Source organism: Schistocerca gregaria, chromosome 1 (genome assembly GCF_023897955.1).
Source record: "Schistocerca gregaria isolate iqSchGreg1 chromosome 1, iqSchGreg1.2, whole genome shotgun sequence".
Taxonomy (NCBI): Eukaryota; Metazoa; Arthropoda; class Insecta; order Orthoptera; family Acrididae; genus Schistocerca; species Schistocerca gregaria.
Window position 1 is genome coordinate 822,758,617 of NC_064920.1, and position 22,327 is coordinate 822,780,943.

Sequence of the window (22,327 nt, forward strand, 5' to 3'; positions counted from 1 at the left end):
AGCACCTCCTCATTAGTTAGATGGTCAACCCCCCCCCCCCCCCCCCCAGTTTCAACATTATTCTGTAGCACCATGTTTAGAAAGCTTCTGTTTTCTTCTTGTCTAAACTATTTATCGTCCATGTTTCACTTCCATACATGTTTCCACTCCATACAAATACTTTCAGAAACTGACACTTAAATCTATACTCCATGGTAACAAATTTCTCCTCTTCAGAAATGCTTTCCTTGACATAGGTAAGTCTACATTTTATATCCTCTCTACTTCGACCATCATAAATTACATCTACATCTACATGATTACTCTGCAATTCACATTTAAGTGCTTGGCAGAAGGTTCATCGAACCACAATCATACTATCTCCCTACCATTCCACTTCCTAACAACGCGCGGGAAAAACGAACACCTAAACCTTTCTGTTCGAGCTCTGATTTCTCTTATTTTATTTTCTTGATCATTCCTACCTATATAGGTTGGGCTCAACAAAATATTTTCGCATTCGGAAGAGGAAGTTGGTGACTGAAATTTCATAAAAAGTTCTCGCCGCGACGAAAAACGTCTTTGCTGTAATGACTTCCATCCCAATTCGCGTATCATATCTGCGACACTCTCTCCCCTATTACGTGATAATACAAAACGAGCTGCCCTTTTTTGCACCCTTTCGATGTCCTCCATCAATCCCACCTGGTAAGGATCCCACACCGCCCAGCAATATTCTAACAGAGGACGAACGAGTGTAGTGTAAGCTGTCTCTTTAGTGGACTTGTTGCATCTTCTAAGTGTCCTGCCAATGAAACGCAACCTTTGGCTCGCCTTCCACACAATATTATCTATGTGGTCTTTCCAACTGCAGTTGTTCGTAATTTTAACACCCAGGTACTTAGTTGAATTGACAGCCTTGAGAATTGTACTATTTATCGAGTAATCGAATTCCAACGGATTTCTTTTGGAACTCATGTGGATCACCTCACACTTTTCGTTATTTAGCGTAAACTGCCACCTGACACACCATACAGCAATCTTTTCTAAATCGCTTTGCAACTGATACTGGTCTTCGGGTGACCTTACTAGATGGTAAATTACAGCATCATCTGCGAACAACTTAAGAGAACTGCTCAGATTCTCACCCAGGACATTTACGTAGATCAGGAACAGCAGAGGTCCCAGGACGCTTCCCTGGGGAACATCTGATATCACTTCAGTTTTACTCGATGATTTGCCGTCTATTACTACGAACTGTGACCTTCCTGACAGGAAATCACGAATCCAGTCGCACAACTGAGACGATACCCCATAGGCCCGCAGCTTGATAAGAAGTCACTAGTGAGGAATGGTGTCAAAAGCTTTCAGGAAATCTAGAAATACGGAATCAACTTGAGATCCCCTGTCGATAGCGGCCATTACTTCGTGCGGGCTAGCTATGTTGCACAAGAGCGATGTTTTCTGAAGCCATGCTGATTACGTATCAATAGATCATTCCCTTCGAGGTGATTCATAATGTTTGAATACAGTATATGCTCCAAAACCCTACTGCAAACCGACGTCAATGATATAGGTCTGTAGTTAGATGGATTACTCCTACTACCCTTCTTAAACACTGGTGCGACCTGCGCAATTTTCCAATCTGTAGGTACAGATCAATCGGTGAGCGAGCGGTTGTATATGAGTGCTAAGTAGGGAGCTATTGTATTAGTGTAGTCTGAAAGGAACCTAATCGGTATACAATCTGGACCTGAATAATTGCCCATATCAAGTGATTTGAGTTGCTTCGCAACCCAAAAGGTATCTACTTCTAAGAAACTCATGCTAGCAGATGTTCGTGTTTCAAATTCTGGAATATTCCATTTGTCTTGTCTGGTGAAGGAATTTCGGAAAACTGCGTTCAATAATTCCGCTTTAGCGGCACAGTCGTCGGTAACAGTACCATCGGCACTGCGCAGCGAAGGTATTGACTGCGTCTTGCCGCTTGTGTACTTTACATGCGACCAGAATTTCTTCGGATTTTCTACCAAATTTCGAGACAATGTTTCGTTGTGGAACCTATTAAAGGCATCTTCATTGAAGTCCGTGCCAAATTTCGCGCGTCTGTAAATTTTAGCCAATCTTCGAGATTTCGCGTTCTTCTGAACTTCGTATGCTTTTTCCGTTGCTTCTGCAACAGCGTTCGGACCTGTTTTGTGTACCACGGGGGATTCGTTCAATCTCTTACCAATTAATGAGGTATGAATCTCTCAATTGCTGTTGCTACTATATCTTTGAATTTGAGCCACATCTCGTCTACATTTGCATAGTCAGCTCGGAAGGAATGGAGATTGTCTTTTAGGAAGGCTTCTAGTGACAATATATCCGCTTTTTTAAATAACATTATTTTGCGTTTGTTTCTGATGAATTTGGAAGAAATGGTATTGAACCTAGCTACAACGACCTTGTGATCACTAATCCCTGTATCAGTCATGATGCTCTCTATCAGCTCTGGATTGTTTGTGGCTAAGAGGTCAAGTGTGTTTTCACAACCATTTACAATTCGTGTGGGTTCGTGGACTAACTGCTCGAAATAATTTTCGGAGAAAGCATTTAGGACAATCTCGGAAGATGTTTTCTGCCTACCACCGGTTTTGAACAAGTATTTTTGCCAACATATCGAGGGAAGGTTGAAGTCCCCACCAACTGTAACACTATGAGTGGGGTATTTATTTGCTACGAGACTCAAACTTTCTCTGAACTGTTCCGCAACTGTATCATCGGAGTCTGGGGGTCGGTAGAAGGAGCCAATTATTAACTTAGTTCGGCTGTTAAGTATAACCTCCACCCATACCAATTCGCACGGAGTATCTACTTTGACTTCACTACAAGACACAAACACTCCACCACAAATTCTGCCTAATTTATCTTTCCTGAACAGCGTCTGAGACCTCGTAAAAATTTCTGCAGAACTTATTTCAGGCTTTAGCCATCTTTCTATACCTATAACGATAACAGCTTCTGTGCTTTTATTAGTGCTTGAAGCTCAGGGACTTTTCCAGCACAACTACAACAATTTACAACTATAATTCCGACTGTTCCTTGATCCAAGCACTTCCTGTATTGGCCATGCACCCTTTGACATTGCAGCCCACCCCGTACTTTTCCAAAGCCTTCTAACCTAAAAAACCGCCCAGTCCACGCCACACAGCCTCCGCTACCCGTGTAGCCGCCAGCTGAGTGTAGTGAACTCCTGATCTATTCAGCGGAACCAGAATCCCCACCACCCTGTGGTGCAAGTCATGGAATCTGCAGCCAACACGGTCGCAAAACCGTCTGAGCCTCTGATTCAGACCCTCCACCCGGCTCTGCGCCAAAGGTCCGCAGTCGGTTCTGTCGACGATGCTGCAGATTCACCTATTACTCTTCCTTCTCTTCCTTTTACTACTATCCAATTCCACTCCTCCATGACTATTAAATTTTTGTCTCCCTTAACTATCTGAATTATTTCTTTTATCACATAATTGATTTCTTCAATCTCTGCATCATCTGTGGAACTAGTTTGCATATAAACTTGTACTACTGTGTTAGGCGTGGCCCTCTTGTCTGTCTTGGCTACAATAATGCATTCACAAAGCTGTTCATAGTAGCTTATCCCCATTCCTATTTTATTTTTTGTTCATCATTAAACCTACTCCTGCATTACCCATATTTGATTTTGCATTTATAGCCCTGTATTCATGTGACCAGAAGTCTTGTTCATCCTGCCACCGAACTTCACTAATTCCCACTACATATAACTTTAACCCATTCATTTCCATTTTTAAGTTTTCTAACCTACCTGCTTGATAACGGGATCTGACATTCCATGCCCTGATCCGTTGAACGCCAGTTTTGTTTCTTCTGATAACGACGTCCTACTGAGTAGTCCCTACACTGAGTTCTGAAGGGGGGACTATTTAACCTCTGATGTATTTTACCTAAGAGGGCGCCATCATAATTTAACCATATGGTAAAGCTGCAGGAAGAACTATGCCTATAGTTTCCCTGTTTCACTACAAATGTACTGTACTTTTTCTGAATATCCCATATATATTTTCAGTTTGATGCAATGAATTTTAAAATATACATACGCCACTAGTTTTGGTGGAGTTTTAAAGTGATTGTATTAATGCATCACAGGAGAGGGCATATGCCTGTGTTAGTGAAACTGTACACTGGACTATAAAAAATTCAGAACTTGTGACATGGTCGATTGAGTCATGGTTCTTGTTGTTTTGAGCTGATGCTTTGACTTGGATTTGATACAGATTGTATGACACGGGGAATCTTGGATGCTAAGACACTATACTATCTGCAATTATGGACGCTTGTAGAACACTTATTCGTGATGTTTCTAAACAGGTCATATGGTGGTTGCAGATACCGAACCATACTCCATAACCATTTTTATCTCTCCCTCACAGCTCACGTTTCCTCAAGACTATATGATCTTCTAGCTGTGTAATGCATGTGTCTGTAGCAGAACAAATGCTTAGGCGAGATGTGATTTATGAGTATTTTTGGATAATAACTTGTACATGGAATTCGTCTAATACAAATTGTAAAGAGAATTTGTGATCCACCATAGGCACTTCTTTATTCCAAATGCAACATGTCTACTGAGCCAGAGAAACAAGAAGCTTCTCTGGACAATCCCAAATACTTGTTGAATTGAAAACACATACAGTTGTTCGAGGTTGTCGACCTAGAGGGATTTTTCAGTGAGATACTTTATATTTTTGTTTTTTGGCTGCATTTATTAAGAAAGACGAGTGTAAACTTTTTGTTATAATTATCATCTACAGTGAGCTATTTGGAGTAAATTCAGACCTGTGAATGTGTGCTACATAAAAATCAAGAAATCTTGAAAATATTAAGTGAGAGAACTGTTTTCTGAAAGTGAGTTGCGTTTTAAGTGACTGTAGGGTTACAAGAGAGGCTTCTCAGTATTATGATATGAAGGATGATCTTGCTGAATGCATGGATCTCAGGGACAGCATTAAAGTTTAAGCATTAACGTACATTTACTCTCTATTTTGCCTGAGATCTTCAATTACATAATTACTACTATAATACAGGAAATCATAATAAATCTGGGTTCCAGGTAGCCTTCTCAGACGTATCATTTGGTAACCCTAAAAGCAGACAAGCAGTCAGGGTAAAGGTCATCTGAATAACTGTGCTTTTCCCAATGTTACTGTATTTGAAGTGATTAGTAGTGTTTTATGGAATACATAAAATGGAGCGAGGATGACTATAATATAACGTCTGGTCCTTGTCAAGGTCATTAAAGACAAAGCTGCATTTTAGCTGCAGAAATTGGAGCAAGAAATAAGACTTGGTCTGCATGTCTTTCAGTTAATGTTATTTAAGGATATGACCAAAGCGTAAGTTATAATTGAAGCGTATGCACAAATATCGTTGAAGATGAAATGGTTTCGAATGTGTCAAAATAAAGGAAGCGAGTTGGCCCAATTATCTGACATTTTGCACTGAAGTACTTAGGGTAATTTTCCCCCTTCAGTCATCTGTTCACATAGTATTAAAAATACTGTGTCATTTTCTTTCATTCAGACAGAATACCAATCATAAGATTCGGAACAAAGAAAAATCACCATATTTCTTTATGGTAATACATTTATTCTTACATACAAATAATGTAAGATAGACAGGAATTGCCATCTTGAATTTGAAAAAGATGACAAACTGCTCTTTTTAATATATTTTCATATTAAAATGTATGATTATACTTAAAGCAATAAGGTCTCAAAATTATAAAAATTGAAACATTTCTTTTTGAAATATATACATATCACTTTTAAGTTTCTATACATATGCTTTCTTTTAAAAATTGGAAGACATGATATGCACTGCAGACTGTTACTAATGATAGCAACAACACAGAATGACAGATCATTGCATTTTTTGCAAGTGGTCTTAGACATATTGACCAGCAGTTTTAAAATAGGTATTACTGATATAACATTAGCATATGCTGTTTGTGACCATTGCATGTGAAATGCATCTTGTAGCAGAGAAGTTTCTAGTTTGGCCTTGACACCAGTCTGAACTTGAGTGGGCTCTCAGGTACATATGTTGGATGCACTTTGTATTTGATTTCACCATAATGATATTCAACCTGGTACCTGCGTACAATCTGGAACAGTGGACAAAACAATGTTGATGTTAGATGAGAAAGTGGCAACTTCAGCTGCCATGGTATTAAGCTACCATGACTCAGTGTTACAATTGATTAATAGAAATATCACATTTACCTCCATAGATTAATGTTAAATAGACCCTAATCAGAACAACAACAGAGTATTTAAAACTTTTCAGATATATTATTATTGTTTTAATTACATATTCGTAATTTTATGCAGCATCTAAGACGAAAAGCAGCTATAAGAAATTCTATTATGTTTTGTTTAGTACAACTTAGTTTGGAACATGTAAGGTTGAAGGTTGTTCAGTAAATATTGTTATCGAAAATAGAATGTTCTATATATGATCAGTGATATAAATTAATCATTGAAGGCAAAGGACTACACAACATTCAATGTTATAATTGGTGTTATTCAATGTGTCTAAATATCTTAGATACTATGAAGAGTTTTCTTGTGGTTACAAGGAATCTGTTACAAGCACAATATTTTCCAATTTACCTACTTGGATACATAAAATAGAAACTTACAAAGTGTCAAAACTTTTTAGAGTTGATACTCTTCTGTGTGCTGTGTAATTTATGAGCTAATAAATACCATTGTAATTAATGCATGGAAAGGTTGTACATTTTAATCAGGCAAGGGAATGAGTGAACTTTAGAAGTGAATGTTGCACAATGGACCATTCAAAAGTTATTAACGAAATTATAGAATGCAGCAATAAAGTTTTTGATTGCTACACTCTTTTACTATACTTGCTTCTACTGGAGGTGGTACACTGTTGCCTTGCTTATGCAGCCTCCCCCCCCCCCCTGTAGTTTAACGTGGACTCCAAACCACTGAGCAGCTCATCGCTTCTTGCACTAACGAACATTGCTAGAGGTGAAACAAGTGAAAAGTGGCACATAAAACTTCGATGAATGTGCAGGTAATCGAACCCATAACCTTTCGGATCTATAGTGTGGCACTTTACCAGCCAGGAGTTTTTTTTAACTAGAACTCTTTTTTGTTCTGAAATTCAACGAAATACTGTGTAGTACAAATATTGAAGCAAAGCTCTATAATTATCTCTGAACAACACTGGTAACAATTAATAAAGCATATTTTAAACTAGATAGCTCCAGAACTGTTTACAACCTTTAAGTATAGTATGAGAAGATATAAATGAAATAGTTACATGTAAGTGAAAATGTAAATATACTTTATGCCATTGAATATGCTTGTACACAAATTGATACACAACATATGCCTTGAAATACAAACTGCATTTATTATGCTCCACACTGTACTTGAAACTAAGGAGTGACAAGTCATATTAAATGCACTGAAATATTAAATGTGTTATAATATTTTATTTGTAACTATTAGTGGGTCCAGGTATTTCTGGGACTATTTTACCATGAAATGATTACTAAATTTTGTTTTATCAAAATTCTACATATTTTTTGCATGAATAAATGTTTTCATAGTTTTTTACACAATTTATAATTTTCAGCCGTAGTTTGAGATTCCCTAGTCATGTTGTAAGTTAAAAAATAATGTTTTATGTTAAACAAAGTACACTTGCAAATATTAAAAAAGTCTCACTTGCTTTAAAAACATACGTTAGAAATTAGTACTACAACATGCTGATTCTTAAAAAAGTAGTCAGCAGGTGACTTAATGTTAAAAATCAAATTTTGGGATGTCTTTTTTCAAAAACTAATTTCAGTTTCAGTTTCATGAAAATCACAAATAGAGCTTTCCAGGAAAACATCACCCAAAATCAAATAAACCACAGAGATGTCTCTGACACTGAGTGAGGTACTGTAGTGTTAAAACACAGGACCTGTGTTCAGTAGGACACTGGTTCAAAGAACTATTCAGATTTTACTTTAACATTGTTTCCCTAAATAGCTCAAGGTAAATTCCTGGACAGATTCTTTGCAAAAGGTATATAATATTTGCTTTGCCTCACCACACTTGTACTCTGAAATTATCATATCATCAATAGGAGATTATAAACATCTCATCTTTCCACCTGCCTCTGGTTGCACTTCTTGTAACACCAGTCTTTGATAAACACATCAATTTGTAGTTAACAACAGAAAATGTTTCTGATTGTATGAGTACTTTAGCAGCTTAGGTAGTTTAGGAGCACTAGGTCAAGTCTCACAACTATTAATTTTGGTACATGAGACAGTTTGTTGCTTTCATAAAACTGGATGTCTCACACATCTAATCACTTTTCATAATTTTCTCTGTAGTCCATTATTTCATAAAATGACCCAAATAGTTCCTCCAATGATTTTGTAGGTTAATTTTGATTTAATGTAAGGATACTTATGTTTTTTTCCATGCATCTCCTTTTAGTTTGGTTAATCACACAGCACTGTTATTACTGCCATTAATCAATTATGGTCAATCTTCAGTGATCAATAATGTTTTTATGCTTAAATTTTGACTACCCTCACTAACTCTACATGCAGGGTCATTCATTAAGTGTATAATTTTGGATTGTACATTTTGTAGATTGTCCTCCTCAGCGTTTGGTCCTATGAGAATTATGACTGCCTGAATTTCATGTTAAGTCATTCTCATAACTAGTGAGCTATTATGCCTCAATTCATGAAAGGAGACTAGTACTTTATACAAAGTAGTCTTGCTATTTGTACATTCTGTATCGACTAAGGTTGCAGAGCCATAAAAACTACAGCTCTGAGTTGCATTTGTTATTATCTTTGAATTGTGCAATGGTATTGTTGTCTAGTATTAAATTTTTTTATTTCAACAAGAAATCAGCATATGACAGAGGAGGTAGGAACCACAGAAACGCTTTTTCTGAACCATTTAAGGAAGTAGACGATGGTCAAACATTTTGTAGATGACAAGTTCATTAGATTTTGAGTGCTAGTTGATTGGGACCAAGTACTCATCATGTGAAGTTCCATGTCAGTCACCATTATGCATAACTAAATGTTTGAAGTCAGTCCATGTCTAGCATTCAAAGAACACAAACACTATGTTACATTCTGGGTCAAGATACGATTTATTGTATTGGAAGAGTGCGCTATTGCAACATGTTTGTATAATTTAGAGTCATTGTAATCTATGTGAATTTACTGAACAACATTGTTGCAATAGTTTTTGAGAACATGGCCGCAATAAAATATTTATTTACAATGATTACTGTTTTCCAAAAGAATGCGACCATCTTCAGACAATTTATACGAAGATGGTAGGCAGCGGCGTTGAACAGAGCAGTTGGTATGACTTCACGAACGTCAGCTGCTCAACATTATCGCAAAGTAAAGTTTTACAATATAAAAGTCCATCATTGTCAACACAGACAGTGAAAATATGTGTCAATAAACTTGAAAATCTACTTTAATGGTGTTTGATAAGTTATTTATAGCTCAATTTAAATTTCTAACAAAAAAACAAATGAATTTTGAAAGAAGAAGACGACTACCGATGAACACCTTAAGACATGTCATTAAAGTTAAGCCAGATTTTCAAGATCGACTCTCTTGCAAAATGGACTACTTATTATGCGTACATTTCATGTGCTTGCTTGTAAATCAGCCAAAAGTTCTTGTCAATACAAGCATACAAAAATTTGGAGCATTCAACCCTACTTACTAACTCCTGCTTATGTTCTGCATTAGTTGTTGGTATGGTTCTATTTGTTGTACAGAAATAAATGTAGTGCATTTTATCAAAATTTAGGGGATTCGATACTCAGAGAAGCACTTAACAATTATTTGGAAAATATCATTTACTAACTGTTCTATTGCTTTCAGTAATGTGATTTATTATGACACTAGTAACATCTGCAAAAAGTACCAATTTTACAGCATTTATATAAAAGAAAACGGCCATTCATGACAGGTGAGACTCAGTAGAAGAATAAAAGGCCAGTGGCTCTTCAATGGACTTACTGGCCGTGATTAGCGGTTTGAGACAAGCAATTGTCTCTTGTAGAAGGGGCTTTACACACAGTGTGAATCGATCTTACAACAAAGAGGCCAGATACTGATAAAAAGAATTAAATGTCAGTTTGTGTCATTTTTATGCTCTGCCCTACTGGAGGTGCACCCACTGCCAGCTTACCTTGGCGATGAGTATCTGCAGCTCGGCCTCAGCAAATCGTCTGCCGACACACATGCGGCGCCCGTGGCCGAAGGGCAGCGAGGCGTGCTGGTGGTCCGGCAGGCGGCCACCTGGCCATGCTGCCGTCCAGCGCTCTGGCAGGAAGGCGGCCGGCCGTGGGAAGTAGCGCTCCGAGCGGCCCAGGCACAGGTGTGGGAAGATCACGTGTGTCTGCCGGCACACAGCACATGCTCAACAGGACACTGCGTTAAGCCGAGTTCACACATGCAACAGAAGTGTCGCCACAGCTAATGGCATACTGCAGTTTGCGTGAGTGAACTTCCAGTTTTCTGTGCTGCAACTAATGACATGCAACTTTTTCCATTTATTTTCGTTCGTCATATTCGATATTTCATGATTTAAATGATTTCATGATTTAAATAATGAAAACTGCATCAGTTACTTATTTTTTGATTCTTAGCACAACATTTTTCTAGAATTTATTCTCATTTTCGAGCCCATTTGTGCATTTCTTTACATCAGTATTTTTGGTGATGTGTGATTTTCTGTCTCTCCTTCTTCTTTTTGAGGTTATAAGATATTGTGTCTCCTCTGTTATACAGAATATCACACGTAAGCAGATCATCACATATACTATTTGTTTACAAAACATGCTACAAAGATATATCTTTGTAGCACGTTTTGTAAACATATAGTATATGTTATGATTTGCGTGTGTGTGATATTCTGTATAATGAGGAAGGCACAATATCGTACAGTCTCAAAAAGACGCAGGAGAGACAGAAAATAACACATACAAACACCATCAAAAATACCGATGTAAAGAAATGCACAAATGGGCTTGAAAATGAGAATAAATTCTAGAAAAGTGTTCTGCTAAGCACCAAAAAATAGGTAACTGGTACAGTTTTCATTATTTAAATCATGAACATTCGTCATGCCACGAAAAGTTCAACTTGGTTGTACAGTGTTATACCACTTTTCTTCCACCAATGCTCCCTGGTGGATTTATTTCAAAACATGGACATTCCATCAAAGTTATCGTGGAGTAACTGCTGCGGTGTTCCATTCGATTTCAGTGTGTTTTCATTTTGGCATATACCCTTTCGTAGCTTCTGGAACTTCAGGAACAACAGCCTATGTTTAATTTTCTCTAGGCAACTAATAAATTAAAAATTAGTTATTTGAAATGCCTACATCAACGAATACAATAAGATACCAAAATATTGGAAGAGTAGGCTTGTCTGCAGATGATATTTATATGCCAGCTGTTGGTCAATTTGCCATAGCAGACAGCATTTTCGTCTGCGTGTGTTATTTCTGTTATTAATATGTTTGTGGCCCCTGAGCGAAATCTGTTTTCAGATCCAACACTGGATTTCGTCTTCCTCATATTAATTCTTGTCACAGCTGTAGTGTCGTAATCTCCACTAAAACATTATTATCCACCAATATGATTTTAGCTATGCAACCACGTACAATTTGTGACATCCTGTGTGATCGGTAGCTCATGGTGCAACTACAGAAAGCCACAAGCTATGGCGTCACATTGGTTACTCATGTGAAAATGGTTATATACATCAGATAAATTGTGACTTCCTGATATTGTGATTTCTCTTGATGCTACTTTTCAATAAGTGTAATTTTCGATTGCTCCTTATCATAGTTTAAATCGCAGTTTAGCAATTCACACCTTGTATGTCTCTACAATGTTAGAATGCGATTTCAGCAATTTATCACAACAGGTTTTGCACTGTGCTTAGACACAAGTAGTAACTAACAGGCGCTGGTAAGCATATCTGCTAACTGGTATTTATGGCTAGGTGGACCGCTTAATGAACGGAAGTGATACGTTCTTGCCTGTGAAGAGTGCAAACTGAGTATTTCAATGATGTGTCGTTGAGGTCATTATGCAGTTTTGAAAGGGATGCTAAGTAAACGTGAAATATAATTGTAGGCCTCCATTGCCCTGTTACTTTGCATAGAATTCTTCATGGTAGGTGACCACATTGTCAATATGTAAAATTTCTCCAACGTTTTTGGCCAGTGTTGCAAATGGCCTTCCCCACTGTGTTGGAGGAAATTTATTTATTGATCAACTGGTCACCTACCCTGAACAAATTTATGGACAAATGTGAAATACACTGTGAGAGAACAATGAAAGTTACATTTTCCTCTAGTTGAAGCTGCATCTTAACCCTACATTTTTTATGCCATATAATTTTTGATAAAAACTTGGCTATGTGTTTTAAGGTTGATGATACACATGTGAAGACAGTGGAAAGTATGGATCTCCCAGTTAAAAGTTCACATCAGAATTGTTTTAAGTGAAATACTTGAAGATACACAGAAAACTTAACTTGTGTACTGTAGAATTGAATATTCATTTTGTGAATGCATTTGGTAAAAGCTATATAGTCGCCCTGTCCCTGCCCCGCATTTCAATTTTCTTCGTTTACGTGCAATATATCATGTGGTCATAATTAAACTTTCCATATTTAACACATTATAACATAGAAACTAATTACTGTACAAGTACCAGACTTGGTAGCAGTAATGTCCAGAGTATGGGGTGCATGATTTCCATGTGTCACAGCATCACCCTTCAGTTCCAACTATGGCCACTAGGTGCCGTTATCAGTCATCATGATTCATAGTCTCATACACCTGACCAGCTGCAGTGCACTTGTTGAAGTGCCAACATGAGCTTGGACAAAAGAAGTAGGGCACTATTGGTGAAGCTCTATTATCAAAACAGCAGTAATGCTGCAACTACCCGTCGAGAATATCACTGGCTGAAGGTATTATGGAAGGGTCCTCTTTCTCCATCTGCTGTGTGGAGCAAGATGAAGAAGTTCGAATCAATTCGAGAACTGGCGTCGCTCCGGGAAGAGGCTGACGACTGATTGCACCACATTGCGATCGATGAAATCGCTGTTGCTATGGAAGACAACGCTGCCCACAATTCACGATCGTCAGGCAGTCCAAGCACTGTGTCATGACAGTTGAACAGTTGAAAGTCCATTGTACAGATGGTGCTTCAGACCATTCTCAAACAGTACCTGTACAAGACACATACCGTACAACAGCTTGCACCACAGGATGCACAACGATGTGTTGACTTTGCTTTCCATTTTCTCACAAGGACTGAAGTTGACGAGGGCTGGTGCTGGACCATCCTATGGACACTAGAAGCTCATTTTTCTTTGACAGGTGAGGTGAACACACAGAATTTCTGTGTGTGGAGATCTTCATTTCAGATCACTGTGCATGAAGTTCCTCTGTGTGTTGTACGTATCCCCACATGGTGTTGCTTCATGGCTACATTCATTATTGGCCCATTCTTTTTTGAACAGGTTGGTGCTAAGGGTGTAGTGTGGCTGGCCAGCGTTGCTGTGATATGCTTCGCCAGCATGTCATACCCGTTCTACAGCATGGTCACCTGATCTCACTGCCTGTGATTTCTGGCTGTGGAGTACCTGAAGGACAGGGTTTACTAGGGAAACATTCATGCATGTGCTGATCTGAAGTGCAGCGTATCAAGTGAGGTAACCAGCATACATACAGACATGCTTTTTTCTGCAGTGCAGAATGCAATCCTTCACTTTCAGAGTCTTCTGGGTACAGATGAGCGCCATATTGAGCCTCTTTGGTAGCAGTAATGGTATCAGTATGTAATGGTATGAAGTACCACAGCAGCACATTAAAAGTGTTTCAGTTGACCTGATTCTGTATTACTGCTCTTACTGATGTCCTTGATCTTAATACTACCAAGTTTGGTTCTCATACATAATTAGTTCTTGTGTTATAACGTGTTAAATAGGGGAAGCTTAATTATAACCAAAGAGTATGTGTATAAAACGCACCAAAATACCTGTCAGGGTCCTGTCCACTATCTAATACACTTTTGCTGAATTTACCTTGCAGGTTTAATTTTCACCAGGAAAAGTACATTAAGTGTACCTGACACAAACATAAACCAAGATTTCAGGGAGGGGAGGCAGGGGGTTGGTGATCAATATCACACTTTACCCAAAGATATCAGTGCTGCTGCCAGGTAAACTACCAAGTGCAAAATTTTTCTCATAGCAAATCAGGTTCTTGGTTCACTTCGACTGAAGGTAGCTTATACATCCATAGCATGAGACACAAGGTTATTGGAACAAAGTACTAACGTTGGTTGACATGTGGCACACAGTATTGAATGTTAAATGCTACTTTTAGTTGCTACTTGTGACTTCTTGTTGTGAGTGAATTAGCAAGTAGACTCGATAGCGTGACACAAAGCTTTTAGAAAGATGTATGAACTTCAGACATTGAATGCTCGATACTACTTTTGGTTGCTACTTGCTGATTGTGATTTTTACTAGTGACTAAAATCACAATCAGATACTGTAAAATTATTTTGTGAAACTATATAATTACTGTGAATTGTAACAGGTTTGTTGCCTGCTCCTACAGTTCCTGTACTGTAACTGTACCACTACACTCAACATAGCAGTTGACAGCTGCAGCCTGTTTTGGTTAAAATGGAATACTCATAGTAGGTGCATGTCACATGCCTGTGGTACATCAGCTGTCAGTCACATAGCTAGTGGGTCAGTGACTTCAATGATCAACAGATGTGTCAAGTATATAAAATCCAAAGTATGCCTAACACCACATATGCACAGCAACAAGGGACAGTAGTGATGTCTGCTAACATTGGAAATTATAACCGTTACTCACCATGTTCACTCACATTACAGTAATGGATTTTGTGCCTTCTCAATCTATATGTCATTATTTAGTTTGCTTTTGTGATACATTCTGGAGGTTGAATGAAGATTTGATATTTTTCTATGAATTTTTTGCTATAAGAAAGATTAAATATCGGAAACCAGAAGTTTTTTTAGATTTTGCAACACGTAACAAAGCAGAAACCCTCAATACACCTAGACAAGAAAATAAATAATGAGATTTTCACTCTGCAGCGGAGTGTGCGCTGATATGAAACTTCCTGGCAGATTAAAACTGTGTGCCCGACCGAGACTCGAACTCGGAACCTTTGCCTCTCGCGGGCAAGTGCTCTACCATCTGAGCTACCGAAGCACGACTCACGGCTGCTACTCACAGCTTTACTTCTGCCAGTATCTCGTCTCCTACCTTCCAAACTTTACAGAAGCTCTTCTGCGAACCTTGCAGAACTAGCACTCCTGAAAGAAAGGATATAGCGGAGACATGGCTTAGCCACAGCCTGGGGCTGGCAGAAGTAAAGCTGTGAGTACCGGCCGTGAGTCGTGCTTCGGTAGCTCAGATGGTAGGTCAGTCGGCTCTCAGCCGTGGCAGCGTGCGGACGGCCCCGCGCGCCGGCCCCGTGCTCCGCTGTAGGTTTGTTTACTTCCGCGTCGTAGCTTTAAGGCTTGTGTCCGTCCACCGCGAGCAACATGTCGAGCGCTTACCGCCGTGCGACCCTTAAAGTTTCCTTCCCAGCTGAACATGCGCGACCTCGTGCACATGAAGTTGAAACGTTCCTACGTGAAGAAGTTCGTTTAGATCCTAACCACGTTATCGGAATCCATTTTTCGATCACGAGTAGTGTCGTTCATATTAAAATGACAAACACCGAGGTGTATGAAGATGTTATTCGCCGCCATACCAATGGACTTAAGTTCAAATACTCTGATGGTCACGTCGGGGCAGTAACACTTGAACTCGCAGAGTACGGTCAACGCGCGATTAGGGTGTTTGAACTACCATTTGAAGTGCCGAAGGACGTAGTTGTCTCTGCGTTACAACCATACGGTAACGTCATCGGTTACGTAGAGGAAAAATGGCAAACCTTCACGACCTACCATGTCCTTAATGGTGTGCGTCAGGTAAAAACTGAACTGAAAAAACATATACCATCATACCTGACAATTGGCGGTGTGTGAGCCATTGTCATGTACGACGGCCAACCCCGAACATGTGCGGGTTGTGGACAAGAAGGCCACGTCAGATCCGCCTGCATGCGACGCCGCGTGATCTAGACGCCGGTCGGCGAGGAAGCGTCCCCAGCGGTGATCACTCAGATCCCTGTCACATATGCCAAAGTTGCCCAGGAAGGTAGCACCTCTACACAGGGTCCTCCTGCTCTGTTGACGTCGTCTGATCAGGCAGATGCAACCGCTACTGAGATTCCTTCTGAGGTGCCACAGACACCGGATCCTGACCTGCCACATCATCGCAGCACTGTGACTGAAAATGCTGCTGAGATGGACGTTGATCCGGGAGTGGTACCTACTTCTGCTTTCCTTCAGACTGGTCCTGAGTCAGACGAAGGCCACCCGCAATCAGACTCGGAACGACCTGTTCGAAAACAAGGGTCGACACGAAAGAGAAAGAAACGTAGCCGTACACCCCCTGATGAATCCATTCTACGGATGGACGCCAGAGATGCAGAACCGAAGATGGACGACAAACCGCTCTATGATGTCCAAAAGTCTGATGCGAACGACCCGCCACAGGCGACCACTGGCAACGATCACCCCTCCTTACTGGCGCCGTCGCCCCCACAAGTCGACGTTGAAGAAAGTCTATATGCTGAGCCGAAAACTACGTCTCCTCTCCACATGGATGATGTAAATAGTCGGTACCCTACCGCAGTATCAGTCTCCTGGGCAGACGACGTGGAGATCGAAGGGACTGGGTGGACGGTGCTGATGATGGGGCGCCCCCATCGGTTGCGCCCGCGCCCGCAAACTCTCCACAATAGCAACCTCTTCAGCGGACCGGCAAGATCGACGACCTCTCGCTCCTGAAGAAGCAGCCCCACCTGTGCCTGTGGGACTCCAACACCAGCATTATCGTGTCGCAACGATTAACCTCGCGACCATTCGTGCGCCCCACAAACTAGCGCTACTCCGCGATATGATTTATGATGAGGACATTGATATTGCGCTTTTTCAGGAAGTGCATGTCGCCGATTTTTCACCACCACATGGCTTCACGGCGCATCTTTCTCCCGCTTCGGACACCGGTAGTGGTGTTGCCATCATCTTACGAGAAGGTCTTCCTGCCGAAGATGTCCTATACCTCCCCAACGGCAGAGGTATGGCCCTTACTCTCTTTGGTGTACGCATCGTCAACATTTATGCGCCGTCGGGCTCCAGCTACCGTCGTGAACGCAATGCCTTCTTCGCAGATGAAGTTACACCCCTTTTTATGGGACCACACGATGACTGGGTCATGGGTGGAGACTTCAACTGCACCCAGCGACCTCAGGATCAATTGCCGCGTCACTCACCATGCGCAGCTCTGGAAACAGTCGTGACGCGGCTACAATTTGTCGACACGTGGAGACATGTTCACGGTGATCGTTTGGGCTTTACGTACTACACTGCGCACTCCTCTAGCCGACTGGATCGCATCTACGTCTCGCGATCCCTAATTCAACACACACGACAGGCTGAAATCTGGCCTGTTGCTTTCTCAGATCATGAGCCTTACTTCTGTGACGTTGTTGTCACAAGACAGGCAGTATGGCACGGACGTGGTTTATGGAAACTGAACACGGCACTTCTTAATTCACCTGACTGTCGACTTCTAATAGAAGACACTTGGATCACATGTAATAGACGCCGTCCCACGTATCCGTCTACCATATCCTGGTGGATCCAGTGTGCTAAACCTGCTCTTCGAAAAACTTTGATCCGATATGGCAAAGATGTTGTCGCCTGGAGGAAGAGCACTATGGACTTTCACTACAGGATCCTACGAGAATGCTCCACGATGCCAGCCTCCCCTGAGCGCCATACAAGGATGAACCATGCTAAGGCCCAAATCTCCAATCTCATGAGAAAGCATTTGGAAGGAGCGATAGTACGATCTCGTACTACTGATCGCATGCCTCATGAACATCCATCTATGTACCATATCATCCAAGAACGCCAACATCGTCGCCGAAAACTTATTTCCGTCCTAACAGACCAAGAAGGGCGTCGCTACGTAACCCAATCTGCAATAGGGAATGTGCTTAACGCCCACTACCAGCAGCTCTACGCCGCAATTCCACATTCCCCAGAGTTGATCGAGGAAGTCTCACAGCTCAACTTCGGTGGTCTCCCAGGAGATGCAGCGATTGACTTGGTGTCAGACGTGACTGATGATGAAGTCCGCGATGCGATCCGAGCAGGAACCATCAATCGCTCCCCAGGACCCGACGGTCTTCCCCTCGAATTTTATCGCACCTTCCGTGATTTGTTAGAGTCCACCTTCACCTCCATATGTCGGGAAGTGATGTCTCCGGAAGTACCTGTGCCGGACTCTTTCATGGAATTATTATTCCTGTACATAAACCGCATGGTGGCAACAATATCAGTGATTATCGGCCCCTCACCCTCCTTAACAGTGATATGAAAATCTTCACTCGCCTTTTGGCGGCACGACTTAAAACCGCTGCCCGATATGTTGTGTCGCCAGACTAAGCATCTTTGGGAGGGGATAATAATATCCGCACGGCTTTATGCCGCTACAGGGATATGATCGCCGTTACCCAGGCACAACGCCTCTCTCGGGCACTTGCGTCTTTGGACTTTAGTCAAGCTTTTGATAGGGTTGACCATTCGTTCCTTACGGCCGTTCTCCACCATATGGGTTTCCCAGTCGCCGTTATCACGGTAGTGATGCGCCTTCTACGGGGTGCCTCTTCCAGGATTATGTACAATGGCAGACTCACTCCTCCGATAAAAATAGGTCGATCCGTACGTCAAGGTTGCCCTCTATCAGCGATTTTCTACGCCTTTTCCTTGGAATCCTTGCTATGTGGACTCAGACAACATTTGGTAGGGTTGTCCATAGATCGATACCGATTCTGTTGCACGGCCTATGCTGACGATGTAGTCATCTGTTTACGTAATGCCGACGAGGTTCGAGCTGTTTTGACGTGGGTAGCGACTTATGGTGAGGCGTCGGGCAGCTCTTTAAACGTACGTAAGTCACAAGTTATGTTCATTGGCACTGGACTCCCTGTGGAGTGTGTTACACCTCTCACCACCGTTGATACCATTCGCTGTTTGGGAATAGACTTTTCATCTGATCTCCGGCGTTCAGCCGCTATCAACTGCCGACGCCTCCTTTTAATGATCAGAGCAGGTCTTATGGACCATCGCCTTCGATCCCTAGATATTCTCCAACGAGCTCGATATGTCAATATATATATCGCATCCCGAGTTCCCCATGTAGCACAAGTTCTACCTTTCCCGCCTACTGTGGCACGTCGCATGTTGGCAGCGATGGCATCTTTCGTCAGCTCTGGGCTGTTGTTCAAAGTTAACTATACAACCCTTACTCTTCCCCGTGAACGAGGTGGGATAGGTCTGTTTCACGTGCCGGATAGAGCTCTCGCCCTATTTGTCAGCTCCCAGATGACGGTATGGACACGATGCCCGACGAGCCTCACTGGTCTCCTCCTGACGGCATATACGCCGGTCTCACTGTCAGCCCCAGTGATGATCTCGGACGTTCCGGCCCAGTTCCATTATATACGATACTTCTTTCTTGAACTCAGATATCTACGCCTCACCTTACCAAGACAGCTTTTACTCAAGACAAAGGCAGCATACAATGTCCACCAATTAGGTCGCCCACCTAACCCGATTGAACAAAAGTTCCCCCAGGTAGACTGGCGTCATGTATGGCGCGCGGTTTTCGCCCGTTACCTTGACACGAATGTTCAATCTGTCTGCTACCTAACTGTCAATGGTAAGCAAATTAATCAATCTCGCCTTCGTCGTATCCACCTCGCCCAATCACCTCTCTGTTCCATGAGTAGAGTGCCAGACAATGATGAACATCGGTTTGTTTGCGGACCGGCGGCGGAGGTTCGGCACTTGATTCGTCTTATTGTCGCTTTTCTAACGCGGAATATTCCGGATCGGATTACACCCCTTTCATTATTATTTCCGGATCGTGAATATTTACCTCGGACAAAGACCAATGCTGTGAATTGGATTCGCGGACATGCCATTCACTACCTATTTGGACGAACTGTAGACTCTGTACTCGATTTTTGGACATACCTCAATGACCATCATTATGTCGTTGTCCGTCACCCAAAATACAGACAATTTTTCTCGAACTTCCTTGGGAGTGCTTTCCACGAAACGCCTCGCAGCTGGAATGTGTTAAACCAAGAGAGAAGAACGTTTCCTATTTGAACCAATGAACATTTCTGAACAATTGAACAGAACACATCAATTTCGAGAAGACGTGACTCAACATATTAGCAGCGGGGCGCAGAAGGCCTCTGATCAATTACACAACAAAACTAAACAAAAACAAAACAAAAATAATAACATAACAACAATAAAAATAAAATTCAGAAAAAAGAAGATTTTGTTTTGTTTGTACGGATAGCCCTAACCTTGATTTCCTATATTTGCCCTGGTATATAGGCAGCTCTCTGGGGTAGGTTTAGTCAGGAGCCAACGCCTGAAGTGGACCAGTCTTTTTTTTTTGTTATAGGATGAAAAGTGGCGGTGGCACTAGGTTCTTTTTTTTAGTTCCATTTTATTAAAGGGTTAAAAAAATGGTAGAGCACTTGCCCGCGAAAGGCAAAGGTCCCGAGTTCGAGTCTCGGTCGGGCACACAGTTTTAATCTGCCAGGAAGTTTCATATCAGCGCACACTCCGCTGCAGAGTGAAAATCTCATTCTGGAAACATCCCCCAGGCTATGGCTAAGCCATGTCTCCGCTCTATCCTTTCTTTCAGGAGTGCTAGTTCTGCAAGGTTCGCAGAAGAGCTTCTGTAAAGTTTCGAAGGTAGGAGACAGGATACTAGCAGAAGTAAAACTGTGAGTATCGGGCCTGAGTCGTGCTTCGGTAGCTCAGATGGTAGAGCACTTCCCGTGAAAGACAAAGGTCCCGAGTTCGAGTCTCGGTCGGGCACACAGTTTTAATCTGCCAGGAAGTTTCATATCAGCGCACACTCCACTGCAGAGTGAAAATCTCATTCTGGAAACATCCCCCAGGCTGTGACTAAGCCATGTCTCCGCTATATCCTTTCTTTCAGGAGTGCTAGTTCTGCAAGGTTCGCAGAAGAGCTTCTGTAAAGTTTGGAAGGTAGGAGACGAGATACTGGCAGAAGTAAAGCTGTGAGTAGCGGGCGTGAGTCGTGCTTCGGTAGCTCAGATGGTAGAGCACTTGCCCGCGAAAGGCAAAGGTTCCGAGTTCGAGTCTCGGTCGGGCACACAGTTTTAATCTGCCAGGAAGTTCCATATCAGCTCACACTCCGCTGCAGAGTGAAAATCTCATTCTGGAAACATCCCCCAGGCTGTGGCTAAGCCATGTCTCCGCTATATCCTTTCTTTGAGGAGTGCTAGTTCTGCAAGGTTCGCAGAAGAGCTTCTGTAAAGTGTGGAAGGTAGGAGACGAGATACTGGCAGAAGTAAAGCTGTGAGTAGCGAGCGTGAGTCGTGCTTCGGTAGCTCAGATGGTAGAGCACTTGCCCGCGAAAGGCAAAGGTCCCGAGTTCGAGTCTCGGTCGGGCACACGGTTTTAATCTGCCAGGAAGTTTCATATCAGCGCACAATCCGCTGCAGAGTGAAAATCTCATTCTGGAAACATCCCCCAGGCTGTGGCTAAGCCATGTTTCCGCTATATCCTTTCTTTGAGGAGTGCTAGTTCTGCAAGGTTCGCAGAAGAGCTTCTGTAAAGTGTGGAAGGTAGGAGACGAGATACTGGCAGAAGTAAAGCTGTGAGTAGCGAGCGTGAATCGTGCTTCGGTAGCTCAGATGGTAGAGCACTTGCCCGCGAAAGGCAAAGGTCCCGAGTTCGAGTCTCGGTCGGGCACACGGTTTTAATCTGCCAGGAAGTTTCATATCAGCGCACACTCCGCTGCAGAGTGAAAATCTCATTCTGGAAACATCCCCCAGGCTGTGGCTAAGCCATGTTTCCGCTATATCCTTTCTTTCGGGAGTGCTAGTTCTGCAAGGTTCGCAGAAGAGCTTCTGTAAAGTTTGGAAGGTAGGAGACGAGATACTGGCAGAAGTAAAGCTGTGAGTAGTGGGTGTGAGTCGTGCTTCGGTAGCTCAGATGGTAGAGCACTTG

General features: G+C 41.9%; 1 protein-coding gene across 1 annotated transcript in view; it reads right to left on the reverse strand.

The window, feature by feature from the left end:
* Window positions 1–5,691: 5,691 nt before the first annotated feature.
* LOC126275586 (probable cytochrome P450 49a1) overlaps window positions 5,692–22,327 on the reverse strand; it is a 129,123-nt gene continuing 112,487 nt past the window's right edge. The window contains exons 10-11 of the mRNA XM_049977213.1: window positions 10,260–10,469; window positions 5,692–6,160 (exon numbers count right to left, since the gene is read on the reverse strand). Coding sequence (XP_049833170.1) covers window positions 6,047–6,160; window positions 10,260–10,469 — 324 coding nt within the window. The 3' untranslated portion in view covers window positions 5,692–6,046. The remainder of the gene's footprint in view (window positions 6,161–10,259; window positions 10,470–22,327) is intronic.